Source organism: Pterocles gutturalis, unplaced genomic scaffold (assembly GCF_000699245.1).
Source record: "Pterocles gutturalis isolate BGI_N339 unplaced genomic scaffold, ASM69924v1 scaffold31698, whole genome shotgun sequence".
NCBI lineage: Eukaryota > Metazoa > Chordata > Aves > Pterocliformes > Pteroclidae > Pterocles > Pterocles gutturalis.
In genome coordinates, this window is record NW_010121462.1 from 1 (window position 1) to 22,950 (window position 22,950).

General features: G+C 35.6%; 1 protein-coding gene across 1 annotated transcript; it reads right to left on the reverse strand.

The window, feature by feature from the left end:
* Nucleotides 1–6,075: 6,075 nt before the first annotated feature.
* On the reverse strand, nucleotides 6,076–22,685 carry LOC104457880 (tax1-binding protein 1 homolog; the record flags this gene model as incomplete). The annotated part of the gene is made up of 9 exons (XM_010077260.1): nucleotides 6,076–6,224; nucleotides 6,541–6,715; nucleotides 12,486–12,557; nucleotides 14,162–14,287; nucleotides 15,714–15,841; nucleotides 17,210–17,303; nucleotides 18,570–18,716; nucleotides 20,020–20,247; nucleotides 22,500–22,685. Coding segments are annotated over 9 exons (1,305 nt in total), but the record flags the coding sequence as incomplete, so codon positions are not given.
* Nucleotides 22,686–22,950: the final 265 nt, after the last annotated feature.

Below are 22,950 nucleotides of genomic sequence, written 5' to 3' on the forward strand. Positions count from 1 at the left end.
CTGGCTAATGATCCCAGAGCAGAGAGAGTGTCCCAAAACCAGAGTCACAGAAAATAAATAAGCATCAGAGAGAGAGAGAGAACGCTGACCATGGGAGACGAGCCAGAGAGAGTGAGCAAACTTCCAGACAGAGCCTCATCTATATATCATCATATACTGGGCATGACATGCCTGATGTGGAATATACCATCAGCCAATTTGGGTCTCAATCCTAAACCTAAGGGGGGATCTTAGGCTAGTAATTGGGGCTGTGCTCCCTCCCAGGTTTTCCTGCACCTGCAGACAACGGCCCCACACAGAGAAGCTGAGAAGACCTTGAATGTCCTGGCAACAACCATAAACATCAGTTGTTATCAGCTGCCTTCTCAGCACAAATCCAAAACAAGTAGCTACTGTGAAGAAAGTTAACTCTGTCCCAGCTGAAGCTAGGGCACACAGAAAACAACCCACTGTACTGGACTCCGACAGCTGACTTTGACAGTGATTTCAGAGCTGACAGTGATTTCAGATGGACAAAACTCCTAACATTTACCCTGTAAAACAAAGAACTATATGAAAGGAAGATGGATATTACTCATCTTGGTTCACAATCACTTTGTGCCCAGTTTCTTCCAGCTAGTATAACTAATGATACTTTCTTTATTATAATTGATATTACATATGCTTTTCAACCTGACATTTAAAAACTGGTCACTCTCCCATGGTGAAGCAAGTCATCCCATGAAGACTCAAAAGCCAAAAAGAGACAGGTAGTTGAAACTGCTTTACAGAAAGAGTTTGACAATAATTGCCAGGAGGCCAGGCCTCAATGGCTCAGCCTATGCTGTATTTTAAGCACAAGCATCAGCTTACTCTCAAGACCCCATGGTTGCATCATCCAATTTATTTGGACAGAAGCCCATACTCTGTATTTTGAGAAAGAGACAGTTTAATCTGCCCTTCATGTAGGCCCAGAATCAGCTTTCTTCCACTCCAGACTGATGACTAGGGACACAGCTGCACATACTTAGTTCAAGACCTCAGCAGTTCCCTGCAGTGATGTAACACAGTTGATGTGTGGCCTCAGGTCCTTACAAAAGAAGGCTGATATCAGGTACCCACAGGCTGGCACTGTGGTTATGTAAGCATAAGAAATACCAGGCCTTCTGAATTCATACGTTTGGATAACGAATTGGTTAATGAATTATAAAGATGCCTTTAACATCATGACTTAGCTACTATCACTGGACTGTAGCTTTGACTCTTTCAAATCGCCACAAGTTCCACAGATTATATGAAACAAAGATAAATACAGTATTACACAATAAAGCACGGTAAAAAAGAGGGGGTTTGCCACTAAAAGAGGAAGAAAGGAAAGTCAGACATTAGCTGTCAGAGATACACGCAACTCACATAGTTTTAACAAAAATAACCAATTTTGTCTCAATAGTGCTTTCCTGATTACAATTGTAATAAGTTCCAAGACTGCCAAACAGAAATTCAAAACAAAGTTGTGTGACACTGTACAAAAACCATAAACTGTGAACAATCCCCATCTCTGACTTCTACAGTTCATCAGTAAGCAAAGCAATACCCATCTTAAGCTTTGAACAATAAATGAACAGCCACACCACTAACGTATAGTGCAGGTAACCTAGAAAAAAACTAGTACATAGGTTTTTTTTCTGTGATTCAGCTCTGCTGTGTGAGTGAAATTAAAAAAAAAAATTAAAAAAAAGAAGAAAAAAAAATCAAACTCTTTTAGGCTTCTCTACCTCTCCGCAAACAGTCTGGTCTCCCAAGAGGTACCTGGATACCAACTGCTCCTTTTATGTCTATCCTCTACAGAAAACAGTAATTGGCTGCCAGGGTAAGATCTGTCTAGTAAAGTGTAGTGGGGTTTTTTTGCTACAAGGCCATTTTGGATTAATCTCAAAAAATATCCTGACCTGCTTGTCTGTTGCCAAAAGTTACACCCCCCACCCCCCACAAATTTACTGTGACTAACAACATTGTTTAAGAGTCTCAGGATAGTTATTCTGGGCTTAGTGCCAATTGTAATCAGGACTACATTTCTAAAACTCACACTTTAGTATTAAAAAAAAAAATTATATATATTTATATATGGGGGTTTTTTTGTTGTTTATGGATCTCTCCCATACATGCCTGCTTCTAGAAATTACTTACTCCAAATGATTACACTTTGGTCAATTATGGGAACATGAGCAAATGGAAATTTAGTGCGAGCAGATGACAGCAGGAACTTGTGGCAAGTCAACTGTTCCACACAAAATCACCACTGTGTACGTGGTCATCTGGCATGATTAATAAAGACCAGCTTACCCCTCTCAGAAATCAGTTTAATTGGCGTAAGGGTTCCAAAAGCCAAAGCTATGAAGAATTCCGAAAGTCATTGAGTCATACAAAACTGATGTTTCTTCATGTCAGCCAAATACCTGGAAGTGCCCATTCCCAAGGGACAAAGTGTTGGGAGAAACAAAATCGGAACACAAAACAAGAATTCTGATGCATTTGCAACCGTATCTTTGCTTGGTTTACAACTCGGAGTAACTGAAGACAGTAAAGGCAGTGTAAGCTTCAGTATAGCAGCTGTGTCACCATTTCCTGATCTTATACTGCTACTCAAGATAATGGCCAGTAACAAAAATGTCTTAATTGAGAAGTAGAAAGGGAAGCCTACTTCCCAGCAGCAAAGACAAAATGTAGGAGGGCTGCAAAAGCAGCAGCTGTACTCCACACAATTGAAGATCAAACTATTAGTTGCAGGTGCAGAAGCATCGCCAGAAAAATAATTCACACACAACTTTAGCATGAAAATAATCCTCTTATAGTGAGCTTAGGGCAACTGTGATGTCTTCCCTTCTATGAATGCGAATGGTACACACCCCAGCACCCATCCAGTACTAAAAGGCTCCGCAAAAATCCTGCCTCACTAGGCCAAATGTGCTCTTAATGAGTGTACAGAACTTCTAACAGTGGAATGAGAAAGAAGCAGTGAGTGAACCAAGCTGGCACTCTTCTTCCCCATCACCAGCCAAAAGGAAGTTACTATCTTATGCCATATCACTAATCTGAAAGACTCATATTTCCTCCTTGGGATAAGTAGAAACATCAACCAAGGCTATCTCACTGAGATTTTTAAGAGGTGTATTGCTAAAAAGTACACATGATGACAGCCATATTAGCGCAACAGGCTGACAGTTTTTCTTCATGGTGAAGGGAAATGGAGAAGAACCTTTTCGTTGATGTAGAAAACTAAGGTTGCTCCATAATAGTAAGCAATTTACAGTTCTAATGACACAGAACGGAAACATGATATTTTTCATATATTGCAGACAAGGTACCATAAGTTGATATTTTTTAGTACAAGACAAAAAGCATATAAATGGATCACTACCCAGGAACAAGATTCCTTTAGGTGAAAGCAAACTCAAACAAGTCTGTTAGAAGACTGATGAAGAAAAAGTTTGCATTAAAAAAATAAGCAAGTAACAAACAAAAACACCTTATGAAGACTTTTGTAAAATAAGCAGACACATGGGATGACTGTACAGATGGTGTGCATCAATTCAGACAGGTTTGTCTTGCACTCCCCCTAACACTTCTCCCCCCCACATCACCTCATGTTGTCTTCCTGTTTGGTCGGATTAGTGACCAGCTTGCAGCCACATTCAGGCTGATTAGCCAGCTGTCAGCTACCTGTTAGAACAAGAATGTATTAAGGTCTCTCTCTTCTCCCAAGCAATTGTCAAAGCCCAACACTTCTACCACGTGTCAAACATGGCTGAAGTTAGAAGAAAGCAAAAACAATATCAAGAAAGGAATAAAAAATGGGGGCAAGAAGGCAAAACAAACTGGGAGAGAATTTTGTTTTGAGTAAACACCACAATACAGAGGAACAGAAAAGGGGTACTCCACTTACATCAATTCACAGCACAAATAATGCTGTATGAGTTGTTTAAGTGCTGGAATAGGCTAATCAAGGCAAAGGCTTTATAACTCCAGGACTGTCAAAAGTATGTAAAAAGTCTGTTTACAGTTGTGTGTATACAACCTCTGCTTCATTCTATATATCATAATATTGGCCCAGAGTCTCAAAAGATCTGTCATCTTAAATAAATAATGTAGACGTGTTCATCATCATAGGTAAACCACCACCAACACAGCCACAAAGTGGTGGAAGTGACGACAACACTCTCAAGTTCTTAAACTAATACAATGTGTAGTAATAGGAATGCGGAGAGGAAGATGACAGCATTCCATACAAAGCTAATATTTTAAACAAAGCAGCAAGACTAGCAATCCTTTTTCTTCTGGGAAGGAATCTTCCTCCAACAGAAGGCTCTACATCTTAGTGGTTAAAAATGCACAGAATTACATCTTAAACAGCTGATTTTAAAAACCAGTACAACAAATGGCAACCTCTCCATATTTATAATTTTATCAAATGGCAGGCTCTGCTTTATAATGAATTACCTACATATATGGATGTTTTGCCTGGTTATTTCTTTAAATACTGCATTAGAACTGTTTTATCTTTGGCATATTACTAAGTCTCTCTAGAAAGATTCTTGCAACTACTCATTTCCTTGTAAATTTATACACTACATATACAGTCTGTTTCTGGGAGGAGCAAGCAACTGATCCTTATTTGAAAGTACAAAAATAAAGATATAAATTATTTGATTTAAAAGCACCTTTTCTCAAGTTGAACTTTATATTCCATCTCATTACAAAAATCCAAGCTGTGTCAGCAAATGAGCACAAGACTCTAGCACTGTTTCTCTTGGGTTTGCAAGAGGGCAAAGCACATAGATCAGAAAGAACACCCTGCTAATTAAACTGAAGCAGATGACTCAAGAAAAGAAGAGCTTGTCACATGTAATATCTATGTCAAGAATGATCAGATTAAATATGCACAATGTGAAGTAAAGGTGGGCAACAGCACTAAGCTCACATTCTAGATCTGGAACAGGCTGCAAAAGTTCTGACAGTTTCTCTAATTATTCACAGTAATGGACACTGGGGGCAAAAGGCAGGAGAGAGAAATACATTTTTCTCCATTATAGGTGCTGAGCACCAGGGCTAAAATCATACCTGTCTGAACACTGATCAGTTTCTGCAAAGGTTAATAGCAATTAAATGTGGCAAACTAGACTAAATGAGAAACAGGTCATGATACCACTGTACTTGCAAAGAGCACAATACTTCGCAGAAAGGTATTTCTTGTTTAATATTTTTGAAGGTGCAAGAATACTTAGAACAAGAAAGAGTAATAAGTCTGTTCCTATTCAAATTAAGACATACAGCCCAGTTTATTACAGAAGCCAATTTACTAAAACCAATTTTTATACCAGAATGTGCAAGCTAGCGGTATTAAAAAGCTAACCAGTTCCCACTTAAAAACATGCAAAGCCCTAAAAAAGAAATCACCGAGAATGTCACTTTCAGTTTAACCAGCTTTAGATAACAGTCAATTAGCCTTCCCAATAAATGTCCAACAGCAAACAACATTCAAAATGCAAATTAATAAATGCAGATTTGCAGAAGACAGAACAAAAGATTCATACACTAGAATGAAATATCTAATACTATATAAATTTTCATTCAGCATTTAACTGAAAATACTGGTATCAGTTATTGGTATCCTTTAAATTTGTATTTGTTCTGTTACAATTTAATTCCCACATAGAAATTAAAAAATGAGTAAGACATGGCTACATTTTGAACCCTCATTCACACAGGAGAAAAAAAATCAGAATGAGTTGAGATTCCTTGTATTTTTCTATTTTAGTATTTAAAAATATTAAGAAGCTACTGTCCTAAGACCGAAACAAGCTGGCAGTAACTCAAGAGACTGGGGGAACAAGTATATTATCATCAATTGTTGTGCAGTTTTCTCCTTCAAAATGAGTAAAATTCACCTAAAACACTGTTCAGGGAAAAAAAAAAAAATCCATTCTGGATTTACATAACAATAAATCAGACTCATGAGATACTGAAAACCTATGTGCAACTCTTGATCACTCATTAATGAACATTTAATGGGAAAAAATAATTAAAAAGGTAACTTGCATTGCTATCCTCAGGATCTTCCAAACCATCAGGCCGACTAAGATTGCGTGAAGGCTGACTACACACGACATCATCTTCTAGCTCCCAAAAGGAAGTCCTAACAGGTGGTCTTTGGATCTCATCAGGATTAAAAGCACCATCTGCTCCATCTGAAGAAAAAATAATTAGAGCATCTTTGTTCAGGAGAGTTTGTATTTTGAGATTACAGATGTGCTACTTTACATTTAAAAATCAAGACTTTCAAACATTTTTGGTTTAGATTAAACAAGAGAAATCACTTTTTTCAAAAGGTGTCTCTAAAACATTTTTTACTTTATATTGATTCTCATCAGTAAAATAAAGGTACATTATTCTGATCAATCAGTAAAGGCTCTGTGCACCAGGATAAAGATTGCTGGTATGAGCCACTGCTTTGGAAACAGTGAGAGAAATTATATTGGGGTAGTAGTGGTGGAATTTACTTACCTCTTCTTTCCTGAATTGCATAAGGGTTTCCATATTGCAATACTGGTAGCCTACTTGGCACTGCAGGAACTGGTCCATTTTCCTCTGAATACGGGTTGCGGAAGTGTAATGTCTGTTGTGAAACCTGTCCTTCCATCATCCTTCCAGATTGATTTCCTGGTGTCCTGCCCAGTTCCTAAATAATGCAGTTTAAAATGTAATTAAACCACAGAGTCCCAGTGGTTTAGTCCTAAGTTTGAAATTTTTATGAAATATCTAGATTTGTTCTCAAAAGGACATCTGCTAATCTTCCCACTGTCTTTTCATCTTGATCTAGTACCAAATTTACCATATATACCAAAAATAGTCAATGAAGAAAATACAAAGATGATATATTAAAGAAATTTTTTCTCTTGTTTTGTTATCAGTTAATTCAAATTATATAAACAGAACAGCCACATTTTTCAATAAATATCTGCATCCTTTTTCCAATGAAGAAAAATCAGTTAAGTAGGTAGAGAGTGGGTGGATTAACAATAACAACTAAAGATTCTGTGCAGTGAGAAAAGTTTTTAAAAGCTACAACTAAAAATAATAATTTTTTTTACATCATACCATACCATTCAATAATGTACCATTTTAGTATGTGAAGTACATATATGTACATACTTGACATAATTCCATATGAATTCCTGAGTGGCAGCTATTTGAAGAACTATTAAGTACATTGCACTGGATCCTTTCCAATATCTAACAGCAGAATGTTGATCTACATGAAGTGTAACTTAACATACACTAAGCTGAGCTCAAGGCTGTTACTTTAGGTAGGAAATGAAGAATGTTAGAACAAACTTTTACTCAGTGTCCTTCACATGCACACATAGATGGGAAAGAAACCAGCACAGACAATTTAGAAGTAGTCTCATGTGTTTTCTACAATGTAACTTTCTTAGAGTTACCCTTACGTGCACAAATGCAGAGATCCTATCAAACATATTCACCTACAGAGGGAAGGATCCATGACTTTTCCTTGTTCTCAGTTCCTTTAAAAAAATCAATTTTTAAGTATGTGATGAAATATGTTAAACTGGTTGGAAGAATTTCGTCCTTGCTTGTGACTCCACTTGGTGATCAAGTTCCACTTGTAATTATTAGGGGTTTTTTTTGTTGTTATTATTATGTCAAACTATTTCTATAACCATTATACCCAGCAGAGCCAAAAACTTCCTTGTTCCAGTCACTGCTAACAAAGCTGAAATTTTTGCATGTTTCTCCTTTTTGTGAATAGAAAGAAGGAGGAATGTTTCATTTTTTCCAACTAATACACAGTATTGTCTACAATGCTGGTTTGTGGCTTGCAGTGACTGAAGACAGAAGACGACCTTTGAGCCGCACTGTAAAGCAGACTTAACAATCCAGTTGGTACCTTTTTGTTCTTATATTCAAAAAAAGAGACTTTATTAAAAAATTACAGTCTAAATATAAATCAAAGGGTGAGGGGAAAAACAAAAGAGAAAAAAAAGTAATGAGACAGGTCAACATGTTAACTAGTTGTTAACTATCAATAGCATCTAGTTGTCAGCTTCTTAGTGGGCATGAGGGAAAGGCTAGTTTGCAGGAGCACCCTGAAAAAAATACTGTTACTCAGTGGAAATCTCTCTCCAAAATACAACAAAATAGCATGGAAAAAAAGTGCACAAGTATGCACATTTGAAAATGTAACAGAGAAGTGACAAAGCACGGTCTCCCTGATCAGTTCATATCTGAATAGGGAAGGAAAGGAGGCAGAGAAGGTAAGTCAGGAAAGATCTGTAAAGGATTCTGAAAGCATAGCAAGTAAGTCCTGATAAATGCGGTGGAGGATGAGAGTCAAAACAACAGGCTAGAAAAACGCTGTGCACCCTACAACACCTTTTGAATGAAAACAAGTGAGAAAAGGTTTCTCCCGTCAAGGTCAGAATGGGCTACAGCAAGTGTGACAATTCTACAGAAATTCCAAGCAAGATTTTTAACTTGATGAACAGCTGTAGTAGACCATGTTACAGACACTTTATATCAATAGGATTTAGGTAAACAGTGGGATAACAAAAATTTTAAAATGGGTAAGAAGACAATTTGCTCTATCATTCTGGACTATAACCTAGGTATGGTGGTCATGCCACTAGCAATCATGCAAAGGCCTCTGAATATATATGCAAACTCAGTACTAACTACTAGACTGATGGATTAATTATCTATTTTTTATAACATTTGGACAACTGATTCTAGGAAGGAAAACTATTACTCAAGGGTGGTATTTTTTATTTACATTAACAAATAGAAATTAGTGCTGTTTTTCACAAAGATCATTCACGCTAGGTTACTTATTTCAAATAATATTTATACTACTAGCATCATATGAAACAAGTGCTTGTACTACTATCTAATTACAAATGAGTCGATTTTAAATCCATGAGAAGTTGTATTTTCATACACGGATTCCAAAGTTGTTATACTTCCTGTGAAAAATAATTTGCCCTCTATGAACCTAATGATCGAAGTTCTAATTCATCCTTCTTCCTCCTTCTTTATATCCTCATCTTCCTCCTTCTTTATATCCTCAACTACTTTATATATACATATACTTACATTTTAGCAAGGGTATATACGTACCTTACATTCAAAATTCAGTGTTTTCATCCAAAATATAAAATTGCTGAAAGGCTTAAATGGTTTCCTTTATTTATTTTTGTTGTTTAAATATTTGTATCAGAAAGGGAATTAATTCTTTCAGAAAAGCTCAAACAGAATTCTTCAAAAAATTAATATACTTAAAATTCTAGATTCTTGCATATAACAGAGATAGTAATTACTATGAACTACTAAACAGTTTTTACAACTTATATATATGGACTTAGAGTTTTTAATGGTTTCTAAGAGTGTAATTAAAGTGACTTAAGTGCATCAGCTGTAATTCATCCAAAGAAAAGTCTTTCTCATCCTTCCATTTAATAAAATGGGTTAAGGGAAAGAAAATATGCCAAGAATATCCAAAAGGAACATGCCATTTACAATTCAGAAGCAAGCAAAAAATTCTGAGATATACAAATTAAAATAATAATTTAAAAAAAATAGAGCCTGTTAAGGCAGATATGCTTTCTAATCATTTTGTTCTTTCTGGTTAGCATTTTCTTCTGGATTCTCTGGGTTCACGTTTAATATTTGCTAATATAATGTTAACAAAAACCTCAAAGACGGAAGTGTGCGTTTTCCTCTAAATACTTTGAATTGAAACTTAAAACCAAGACTTCAATTAGTGACAACTACATGAGAAGTAAAATGTCTCAGTTATTAAAAGGAACAACTCAATGCACTTTGCTTAAAAACAGGTAAACTTCACCCAAAACGCTATAATACAAAAATGCTAAATTAAGTAGAAATAACTACTCTGAAATCAAAGCACCACTCAAATGGAAAAAAACCTGAGACATTTATTGTTATATACGTACTATAAGGTCAAAGGGTTTGGGCTCTTAACAGCAACATCATAAAATTTTCAAACAAGAAAAAAGTATCTACAAATGATTAGACAGTTTACAGAAAGTTATCTTTTTGGACCCCTGTCCTCAAAAACAGTAGTGTTTATTCTCCTTTAGAAAAACCTTCTGATACAGGACAACACAATTTCTGCCTAACACCCTCCAAATAAAATATTGTCCTGTAGATATGATATAAAACTACGCTAGAGTTACTTTAGATTTATAGACTAAATTGCATATATGATTGAAATGGTTAGGGTTTAATGATTAGGATTACATCTTAAAGTTTTAGTGAGCATGTAAAATCTAAATAATTAATCCTTACTCAATACAATTATCAGTGAAATTAACATTTTCCTTTTTAAAAACAATTTATTCTGCAATATGAAAGCAGTTTAGAATAAGAGGCAGTGGCATTAATACTTTAATTTTAGCATCACATAAGATTATAAGAAAATGTAGATCAAAGTGACTGTAGAAAGTGCTGTAAAATAGTCTTAGCCAGAAGTTGGACAGCTAGAGTAGAGACTGGCTAAAAAAAAAAAAATCATCAAAGGCTACATAAGTATGTAAATAAAATAGAAACCAAGTAATTTATAGGTTTGAAGAGACAGCAAATTAACATTTTTAGCATGCTGTGTTTGATGACATTTATAAACAAACACTGATAATGGAGTATAAATTGAAAAGCTGTTTACTATACTGTGCTTAACCTTTTAAATCATGGTTCCAGTCTAGCAAGGCACTTTGGTTCTTCTTTGTAATGTAAATATCTATAAATTTGGTAGACAAAGTTCCAAGATTTTATAAGTTCCATACATTATCATTACAGTTGTTCTCCTTCTTCGTGTGGTGTTTGAAGTTACTCCCTCCAGTTAAACCAAATTCATCAAAACTCAACTTTTATATTGCTTACTTTTGAATTAGAAAAATATGAATGAGTTCTATTAAAAATTACATCTTTGGTTAAAAAAAAGAAGAGAATTTAAATGCCAACTACTTGAGACTCTAGATTTTTACAAAACACTTAACTAGCTTAATCTGAAATTAGTTTAATTTCAATTTATCAGCATACAAATTCCTGTTTTTTACTAAGTATCTTAACACTGAATTTTTTAAGTAATATGAGTCATCTTCATTTTTCCACAATGTTATGCAACACTATCTGAATGTATTAAATACATTTTATTAGTTCACATTTCAGTAACACCTAGCCTTGATTAATTGCCATATAATACCTTAAAGGTACTTCCAATATTGGAACATTAGCATTAATATTTCAGAATGTTTGATTTAACAGTAAGGGTTATTGATTTGATTAGACAATTACTTCTTCAAAGTAGCAGCCCGTTTTCCATCATATATTTAAAAATCAGACTACTGTTTGTGTATCTTTCTTTTGCAATAAAGATATTTTTCCAGTTGCAGTTTACTGAAGTCACTACTGTCACATGTCAAGCTGCTGTTAGTATTACAAGCAGTCAATAAGAGAACCTCAGGTGTCAAAAGGATTTGGTTGTATGCACACCTCATGAAAAACCTGGAGATTATACTGCTGAAATACCTACATCTCATAGGACAACACTGGATAAAGGCAAAAACAATCCAGTGACAGAAAAAAAACCTGACAAGCTAGGTATGTACCATTCATGTCTTATGCCAGGATTCCAAAAGGAATAAGGTTTACTAACGGTGCTGCCTGTCAGCCAGTAACTCCTGAAAACATGGAGAGAGTCTGCCTCAAAGAAATTAAATTCCTGCAAGTTTTGTTAACTTGGAGGAAAAAAAGTCTACAGCACGAGCTCAATAAGAATCTTTTCTATTTGGACAAGCAGCACATGCACTAAGCTAGTATCAGCCTCTAGACACAACAGGGCTGAACCTCCTTCACTAAGAGATAAGAGTAAAGTAGGAAGGAGGCTAGAAGTCCACTGAAAACTTGTAGAACAACAGTGACGCTGCTGAGATGAGGAAGGAATACAGGACAAAAACTGGCAGGAATTCCTATGTTATGTGAACTGTATAGTTGTGTGCAATATTAATTTATGCAGAGTAATCCCTATCTGCAAACAAATAATTATTTTAGATCCTGGATGGAACATCATTCTAGACAGGAACAAAGAAAATTTTTGGAACTGGAACCTTTTTGTTAGATTATATATAGAACATATTCTAGAACACTAGAGAAAAATAAATTACAGTATTTTCAAAGGCTGGGTCAGTTTTGGCAAATTGGCATATTATGGTGTACATTTTAAAAAATATATATCAGCGTTATTAAAAGAACTTGTAGTTTAAAATGCTAATTCACTTTGGCAAAATATCCAAATAGGGAGAAGTATGTTTAAAGAGTAAACAAATTTTCACTTAAAAATAAATTGCAACTTCTCAAACCAAAGAGCCTCACAAGTGTTAATGTACAAAATTTAACAGGAATCCTGACCATACCTTCTCACTGGTAAAGAGTTCCAACTGTGACGCCAGCTCCTTCATTCGTCTCTCTTTTTCTGCCAGCTGAACCTGTATGAAAAGAAGTTTAAGGTTCCTGTATTAGTGAATAGAAACTATTTCCACGCGTGTTATATTGTAAAAAACATGAAGTTCAGCCATTAAGTTCATCTTTCAGATGGAAATTATTTTGTCTACTAGTTACATGCAACATCTAGTACTACTACAAATCAACAATTCTCCCTAAGTTTATCTACTGGATAACAGTAGTATGTTAGCAGCCTTTTCTTGACAGTTTTCAGAAAACAGTTGTGGAATGATAAAACCCTAGGTTAAAAAGGAGGAGGAGTATCAGTGATATTAATGGCAGGAGGGACTTCCTCCTTCCTTCAAAATGATTATTTAAAAAAAAAAAAATCCTTCTCCACAGATGGCTATTTTTTTTTTATTCTAGTTACTTTGGAGACTTACACTTGTTTTTCTAGCATATAAGCTCAATGCTCTGCACAGTTATGTATCAGTTTTTTTAAGTTCTGAAATTCCCTTCTCCTAGTTCAGGTAAGGGAGAAATCTACCAAGTAGGAAGAAAAGCTCACTTTTACTCCCTCACCTACACTCTCCTGAATGATTATCAAGGTTTGAATTGCAGTTAAAATGCTCTAAATTTTTGAAACAATTATTACTCTTGCTGTTGAAAAACTAAAACCAAACTTATCTTACATTAAATTACGCATGACAACCAATCACTGCTAATTAGTAAAATTAATAAATGGAAAGAGTAATGCATTTTATAAAACTGAAATTAGTTCTTTGAAAAGTATCAAAAAAGGACAGCATACAGATTGCTGAAATGAGCTGTAGAATAATTCAGTATGTTATACAGAAGAAGTGCTGTAATTTCTAACGGAAGGAGGTTCCTACTGATACAGTCACAGTTCAATTTAATCCTTGTTTATCACAATGGGCAAAAATAGGCAACAGAGAGAATTCTATCCTGACAACTATACTATCACCATTAGACTGAGAACAAGCATAGAAGCTGCTCTTATGGAAATTTGTTGCTCTTATCTTGCCCTTGTTGACCTCAAAAGCCACTTCAACTTATGTTTTATTATCACATAACCTCAAAGATTAAGGCCCCTTGTAAGCTAAAGCTGACCATTATGCTTGTCTTTCCGGTGCATGCATTACATAACTCAACTAAGACTATAGTTGAGATCCTCCAAATTAAAGTAATTCTCTCATTATGATTTTAAAACCAATATAACTCATCTTATCTCTCTAGTTAAATAAAATGCATCAGGCACTACTACACTAGCAAAGCAGCATGCACTTTGAAGATTTTAGACAAACACGCCAATCAATATTTCTGTTAGTATTATAGTACACAACAGGAAATTAGAACTCTCTAGCCCTTTTTTTCCTGTAATACAAGACTAATGTAATTTAGAGGTTTGTCTAACTCCACAATATTAAAAGACTGATAGGCATTTGGTAATATGCTTAGCAGATCTTACTTTAAAAGAAGCATTACAAGACTGTGTTGTTTCTACAAATACAAAAATACATTTAGTGGTTTTTCCCTAATAAAACTTCAATACTTCAACTATCAGAAATGACCAACTATGTTAAAAACAGGATACCATTCACTGTCATAAACAAAATCTGTAACTTACTTTATACTGATCCTCCATTGCTGCTAGCTGTAATTTTATACTCTCATTGATTTTCACTTGTTCCTTCCACCTCAGCTCCAGTTTAGCTAGTTCATCAGCATAAACACTGCATTTCATCTTCTCGTCCTAAAGTAGTTTATACCATAGCATGAAATATTTACAATTTCAAGATATTTCCCCTCCCATCCCCAACAATGACACTGTGCAACTCCATGCTTTTAGAGCAAGACCATTTACAAATGGCTTCCCCAAGAAATCAAGCCTGCCTCAAGACTTTGAAGAGGACAGGACCACTGAACACTGCATAAATGATATTCAATACATTTTTTTTTTCTTGCCTGAGTTTTCAACAAGCTGATATTCCTCTTTAGCTTCACAGTTTCAAGTGTCTTTGTATCATAATACTACACTGTAATTATGATTATTCTTCCAAGTGTCTCACTTCAATACAAAACCTTTCCCCATGCAACTTTTCCAATCTAAATGTCTTTCATCCAGAAGGTCAAAGGCAAAGCTTTCCTCCAGCATCACTACAGAAGAAAAAGCCTGCAGAAGCTAACGGAGGCTCTCCATAGGCAGGGTAACGAGCAGAATTACATGACAGTTGTTACATCCTGGAGAGCACATTAAAATAGAATAATTTCCTTGTGATAAATAAGAGAAATGGATGGTAAGCTGCGTTCATGGCAGTCTGTGAATATACTATGACTGAGAACAAAACATACTGAAGTAGAGAAAAAAATACAAGTTTTAATTCTCATCTGAAGTCTAACTGTTCTGACTTCATAATGTTGATTAATGTTACTTTTCTAATCCTCAAAAACAAGCAAACAAATGAACAGAGACAAGACAACATCCAGAAAGCGGTTTTTAAACAATTCTACAACAGTTAACTTTTCACCAGCACCATCAATGCAATACTCCATTGTCATACATACATTCAAACTGGTTAAATGAAAATCAAGTTAGGACTGACAGGCATCAATATTTGAAGGGCGTTATTATTATTATGGCCACAGCACTACCGGTGCCAACTTTGGTCCAGTGAACCATACGAATGCCTTTATGTATGACAGAGCCCAAGCTGGTAGGCAGCCCCCACTTGGACACCAAAACACTATAAAAGCACAGGTCAGTCAGATTCAGAAGGAGTTCTTACACTTGAACAGCATGTGAGACAAACACTACTCTAATTGTTCCAGACATCAGCTGGCTTATAGCAACATGCTGTAATTGATTTATAAAAGCAATTATACTTAAAATACAATGCAAAAAAAATATTCAAAACATCAAGCGTCGAAGTAGTAGTAGTTTTGTTAATTTGTTTTACTGCATCTGGGTTATCCTGAGCGGTCCTTGTCTGGATTCCCTAACACCACAGGTAATCAAGAGCTGACTTAATAAAATACATTTCCTAATGTTAAGATTTCTATCATAATTGTGGCATATCACACAAACAAGCAAGGCAACTAAGCTGTGTAGGATTCGTGGTTTTAAGACTAGCACCTATAGCTACTTTCTGTTCAGCTTTCCGAAGCAGCCATTTACTTACTGCCAACATTTGCTTGCATTTCTTATACTTCTCTGTTTTCTCAGCAATTTCTTTATTCATTTCACGTACTTGCTCCTTTACCACGAATTCTGAAACTATATCAGATGAAACAGGGCTAATTGTGAACACTGAAGAAAAAAACAAGAATATTGATTTTTTTGTTCAGTAAATGAGGTTTGTATAAGAGAGATGATACGCCAAATTTGACAGTGCATCAAGAACACAAGGGCTCCATGTTATCCAAGCAAATAGTTAATCAGAGACAAACAGTATCATGTGGCTAGTGATAGTTAAGACCCGCAGTCATAATGGCATGTCTGTGCTCTCACATACTGAAGATGAACATAAATATATACAAACATATTACAAAGGTAAATGTAAAAAAAACCAAACAAACCAGACATCTCTCCCCTTAACTCCTTAAATCCCAAGAAAGTGAACACCAGAATATATACATTATTATCTCATGCTAGATATTTTATTGTTCTGTAAATACATAAAGTGCCTCAGAAATGTACTTCATCACATCACATATTATAACTGAGCTTGCTGGGATTTTATTTGTTTTAGGCAACATTTGCCTTTAGTTAAGACAGGAGGAAACTGACAGAAATTACAACCTATAGACCCTATAGGCAGAAAGAATGTGTCAATTATAAAGTAACACAAACAAAATTAGTCAGCCTTTACTGGTATTTATCAATTTAAATTGAATAATAAACCAGGCTTAGTTTTAACCTATTATATATTCATGTTTTAGAAGACTAGGTTTTTGTAAGAACTTAATTCTTCATAAAAATTATAACCTAGTTAAACATTTTCTAATAAACCACTACTACATATAAATCATGAGAATAGTCTATAGACTTGACCTTGCCATCACATAATCAAAACTTTTCAGTGGATGTGATTTTACAGTATAATGGTACAGTGGATAGTGATTAAACAGGATGGCAAAATTACCATGCTATTGTACACGAGTTGTAAATTTGGGGAGATGTTTGTGGTTTCTTTAAAATGAATTATTAACTTGGCCAAACCAGCTCTGGCTTAACTATCAAGAAGAAATTCAAGAGTTCAGTCCAACTGACATTAACAAATATCAACTGAACTGTTTTGAAAAGATACATGAAGTTATTTACGAATGTTACCACTCAAAAAAAGATACAAGACTTTTGAATGAATTTTCACATTTCTAATCAGCTTGCCCAGGGAAGCTGTGGATGCCCCATCCCTGGAGGTGTTCAAGGCCAGGCTGGATGAGGCTTTGAGCAACCTGGTCTAGTGGGAGGTGTCCCTGCCCATGGCAGGGGGGTTGGAACTAGATCATCCCCAAAGTCCTTTCCAACCCAAACCATTCTGTGATTCTATGATCACTGCTTTAACTAAAACAGACCAAGTCCTCTTACTTTATACCACAAACACTATTAGGGACTACTTCACATAGGCAATACTTTCAAGTTGATAGAAATAGACAAAATTTAAGCTGTTGGTACCTGGAGATCCAGACAACTTTTTGTCTGTAACGATGGCAGTAGCTGTCTCAATGTTAGATACATCTGTCAGTTTCTGCTGATGCCCTGCAATTTTCTTTGTAAAAAGAAATTTTGTTTTGGTATTTAATTAAATGAAAGCCAAAGCACAAAGCAGCATACATTTCCTACTACCATCTCCTCCAAAATTGGACTAGACAGAATTGCTCATTAAAACAGGAGTAATAATAAATATGCAAAACACATTTAATTCTATTAACACTGAAATTGCCTGAGAATATTATTTTTATAATCTTATGTTATAAAGTTATTTTTCCCCAGAAATGGTAATTTCTACACAAATTATTAGTAAAATCTAATTTTCTAGAGAATCACACCTAAAGCCACCAACTTAAATCTAATATTCCATCAGAAAATTGAGTCTGTATTACTAATGAGTGCTGGACTTCCGGTGTCAAGGTATTGAAGCCTGGTGTTTGTTATGAGATATACAACATAGCCAAAGATGTGGAAGATTTTTAAAGAAAAGCCACATGCATTCTGATATGACACCTCATTAACCATTGACGTTCTGGATGAGCAGACAACGTTTCAAAGTAATCTGTGGATCAAAGGTGGGTAACTACCCCATTTGTCCTGTGGACAGCAGAAATACTTAAGTCTATTTTTCTTAACAATTCACATTTGTACATCTTGCCATTGCTCATACGCCTTTTCCCCATTTGCTCTCCTCTTCAACTCAGTCACTAATTTTCACTAAATTCTGAAGAACTCTGTTCTTAAATGTGTTTGAAATTCACCAACAGGTTCAGTTACTAGGTAGCATTAGACTCACATCACCATTTTATAGAACAAAGCTTAGAAGAGTGATAACACAAAATACATGTGGACAACTATATACTGTGTTATGGAAACTTTCTCCCCACTTCACTTTGAAATCCTCCTCCAAGTTCTCCATTTCCCCCACTTTTGGTGTTGGCCGGTGGGGGCAGGAAGGGGAGGGGATGGTGGTAGGGGCGGAGGTGTGGTTTGTGGTAGTGGTACTGAATAGAGATAATAATTATGGATTACTCCCTGCTTCAGTTTCAAAATTCTTCCTTGAACAATGTTATGCTTCCAGGTTCATCCAAACTCTGTTAGCTTTCTACACACACCAGTTACTATAAATTCTATGCTTGCTTTCAACAACTATCTAAAAAGAATCATAAAAGTAATTTAGCTTTATGTAAGAAAACGGCAAATTAAAAAGCCATTGCTTACTGCATGTTTTCATCCTTTTAAAAGCACTGGGTTTTGCAGAAGGAAATTAAATAGTTGCTGAAAAGTTACAAAAAGGAAGTGCAATTTCTCCCATTCTACTTACTGCCTGTTCTGCAAACTTGTTTACTTGTTTTTGAAGTTTTTGACATTCTTTGAATTTTTCCTTGTAATGGTCAGCAGCCATTTGCAGACGAAGCTTCAGATCTTCAACTTCTCTGCGCAACTCCTGCTCTGCTGTATTTGAAGTTTCCTTAAAAAAAAAATTAGAAACTGTTCTCCCTTTTGTTCAAATACCACCATTTCCCAAAAAGCATTTTTTCAATTAAAGAAAGCATAATGCTCTACATAAGTATGGAAGAAGTTCGTATTTTCTTTGTGGGAAGGAAAGGAATAGAGCAGTAGAGCACAGATAAAGGCAGCATCCGTGCTGAACTTAATTCCAAGCAGGACGCACCAAGGGAATAAATAGGCACTGGTATAATACCAGAGGCAGGTAAACAGGATTCGTATTCTATGGGATGATTAACATATGCCAAAAATCTGAATGTATACCAGAAGTCTGAACACCTTCCAGAAGGTGACAGACAAGTATAGCCACATGGCAAAAATGGACTGACTACAACTGTGTTCCATCACACTTACTATGTTTCTGGAAGTGGTTCAGTTGAGCTGTAACATTGACACACATGCTAAGCAAACTACATTTACCAACTGGCTATATGCCATATTTGGATACTTTCCGGTAACTTGAGTCATTCAGGTGATCTGCTACTTCTTTTGGGATGCATTTCAAAGACATTGTATAGAATTCAAATTCTTAGAAAAAAAACCCCATGTAATTCTTGGATATTTTAAATATCATAGTTCTTTTGAAGGTTGTACTATTCACTTCATATTTACTGCACCACTTTAATTACTGTTCAGCTCAATATATTTTTTCAAACTGCTACATCATCACAGTAATCCTAGCAGTGAATTAACCCAACACAGTTGCAGCCATGGAAGATCTGGTACAAAGCTCACTTAAGTCAGAATGATGAAACTTTTATTAGCTCACTAGATTTTTATCCAGGACAAAGAAAGTCAAGACAATTTCCATTACTCCAATCTTTTTACTTATAAGTACTAAAACAAATTAATTTTGATCACAAATATTGGAAGGACTCATAAGAATCAGCAGAGAATCCATCAATGAGGAAAGAACATTATATAAAATTCTTATCTGAATGAATTTTTAATACTACTGTGGCTCACATAAATTAAGAAAGGGAGAGGATTCAAAATAATACAAACACTGTGTTTTTCTGTGAAAATAATGTGGAGGTGGAGGGGAGTTGCTCTAAGTAGCAGCAGAAACCTTCCTTCTTACCAGCCTTCCAAATCAGCTAACATGCACTTGATTTAAGGTAATATCTTGAGTGCCAAAAGATAATTTGATAATAATGTGTACTAATCACCCAGAAACATACTCTATTCTCCAACATTAGCAAAGCTAGCTCTAACAGATTTTATTAATACAGATAACCTTCAGTACTAAATACTGACCAAATTACCTGTTCATTTTTCAAAGCCGTGATTTTTTTAAGTTCAGCTAAAGCATCAGTAAGCTGCTTTTTCAATTTTTCATTTTCCAGACGTGCACTGTGAAGATCTGCCATTGTCTTATCTCGCACATTTACTGCATCACTCAGCTCTTTTGACATTAGGACAGCTTCTTGTTTGCTTGCCTGAATCTGATCTTCAGCTTTCCGAAGCTGTTCTTTTAAAATACTTGCATCCTCCTGGGAAAGATAAGAGAGGGAAGAGTATCCACAATTTTTTAATACAAAGCTTAAATAAAGTTTGGTGTAGGGATCTGAAACATCAGAAAGAAAATCAAGTTTTCCTGATGGCTTTAGCAAAACCACTGCACAGAGGTGTTAGTACACAAGAACCATTTTCCCCATTTGCCTTCTTTGCTAACAATGGTGTACATATTTCACTATAACATAAAGGCAAATTTAAATATCATTATTTTATCTATACTAGATTTTTGTTGTATTTTCAGCTTTGGCTTTAAATATATGCCAAAAAAAGTCTCTGTTTTACAGAACATCTTTGTTCTTATCACTATAGAACTATCAATGGGTACAAATGGATATCCAGCTTCAAAACCAAAGTTCACCCCACAGTCAGACACTGCAGGTAACAACAGAATAAGAGGCCTCACAATGCCTACGACTGGTAGACATAAGACACTGTAAAGCAGCTTCGGGGATGTTTTTCTCAGAGCTCTGTTTCCCAAGATCTTGCACAATAAGCTTTTCAAAAGGAACTGAGAACAAGAAGTAACGAAGAGCAAGCTGCAGCATGCAGCTGAAAGGGCCAACTGACCAAACTGCATTACTGTCCTCTCATTCCTCAGGGAAGCCCAGGACCAAAAAAAAAGAAAAAAAAATATTTTTTTTTTAAATTCAAAGCTACTAGAAACTACTTGCAGCCTATGACCTTCCTGAAGCAACAATCATCTCGTATTCTTGAATCTAGACACAAATTCAGCTATCTCTAGTCCCTTATTTGTTAATTTTTGAATAATCACTTAGCATAGCAAGTCCAGAGGACTACTGATATATTTTGTAAACGTTTATGAAGATGGCTGGACTAGGAAGTGCCCTAAAGTCCTGTTCTGTACCTGTTTTCACAGCAGGTAATGCAGTAGTTACATATCTCAGTAAATATCTGCAGGTTCACAGTGTAAGACAAAAACATTAGTGATCTCACCAGAAACATCATGAGCACTTCAAGAGTAATAAACTACATAAATATTTGGTTGCTTCAGTACTGGCACACACCCCCAACACACGTTTTTATTTCAAAGTAAAATATAGTAGTAGTTTAACACATTCAGAAACAAAACTGCAGAGCAGTCAAAAGAGTAAAACAAGATAAGCTGCAACTTAAAGCAAGATAGTGTGTTTTGTCCTCTTGCTATTTCCATTCTCAACAGCAATACCTTTCTACTTAAATTTTACATTCATAACTCACATTAATGAAATTTCTATTCTTTCAAGATCTAGATTGCTTCTTCTGTGAAAGACTGGCAAGATATAAAAGATAAAGTCACCTGAATAAATCTGACTTTTCCATGCTGGCATCAAAGGCTGTGTCTAAATTAATTCTCTAGTTTGGATCAAGAGCACATTTGTGAAGCAAAACTCCCAGTCAATTCCATTATTACCTATCACACTGTAGATCACAGGACAAAACAGTCTCAGGGCACAGAAACTGCATTCCCTTCGGGTGAAATGAGACAGGAAGATGAACATCAGGAACAAACACCTCATGAGTATTCTGTCCATAGCACCACATTGAAACTAGCCTGAAGCAACCCCACCTGGACCATGGACAGCATGGATACCAGTTTTTCAGCAATTTCGCTCTCCTGCTATACCACACTGCTTGCTAACCACAATGCTACCACACTACATAGCAAAAATCACCTCTTCCTTACAAGTCCACCAGAACTCTTACTGCTGAGTTCTCAGTCAATTTAGTCCACTTATATGGTATCTTATCCTTTCTCAGGTTTTATACATCATTGTACCTTGACAGTACTTTCACCTAAGAAGTCCTTCAGCACATCTTTCGAAGCCTCCTCTTTTCTCCTCCATCACTGTCTGCAGTCTCAACATACCTACATTCTTAATTTTTCTCTCTTCCTCAAGCTCCTTCCTTTCTCATGAAGTCCAAAGCCAACTCAGAGGACTGCACCACTTTTACCGATGCTCTTTTACTGAACTAACAAATTACTTTTTTACACATAGTTCACCTCACAGTTAATCATGTGAGACACCTCAACAAACTCAGATTGTGTGAAACTAAAATCAAATTCACTCTTTTGTTCATTTTCTGCATCTACTTGGAACACCATAATCCTCTTGCCTCTCAGTCTATATACCCTGTTGATATCTTCAACTTCTTCCTTTCTCTTTTCAAACACATACAACCTTAGATGTTTATTTTAAGCCAGGCCAATTATATTAGTAATGCTTACCTTGTCTGATGAGGAGTGCAAAAAAGCTTTCTTCATATTTTCTTTTTCAGCTATAAATAGCTGTAATCTGCCAACCTCCTCTTTATAATACGATATCATGTTTTCTTTGTTTGCATCCGAATTCTTAAACGTCTGGATTTCTTTTACTAGTTTGGTGTTTTCTATTTCTGTATTCTTCAAGTGTATCTGTAATGATGCTAAAAAATGTCAAACTCTTCTTCCATGTTATGAAAACTACTGTTCACCTGTCCATCTGAGTGTTCACTACAATCTAACCCATCTCTGAGACAGATTAGAACAGGTAAAGAGAAAAAGTAAACATTTGATAACATCACTGCCCTCCAGCACAAATCTTCTGACTGGAATTCTTTCAGCTTGATCACCTAATAACAGCTCCACTCTACAGCTAGAAGGTAAGGCCCTGATTTCTGTCCACATCAATTTAAGCTAT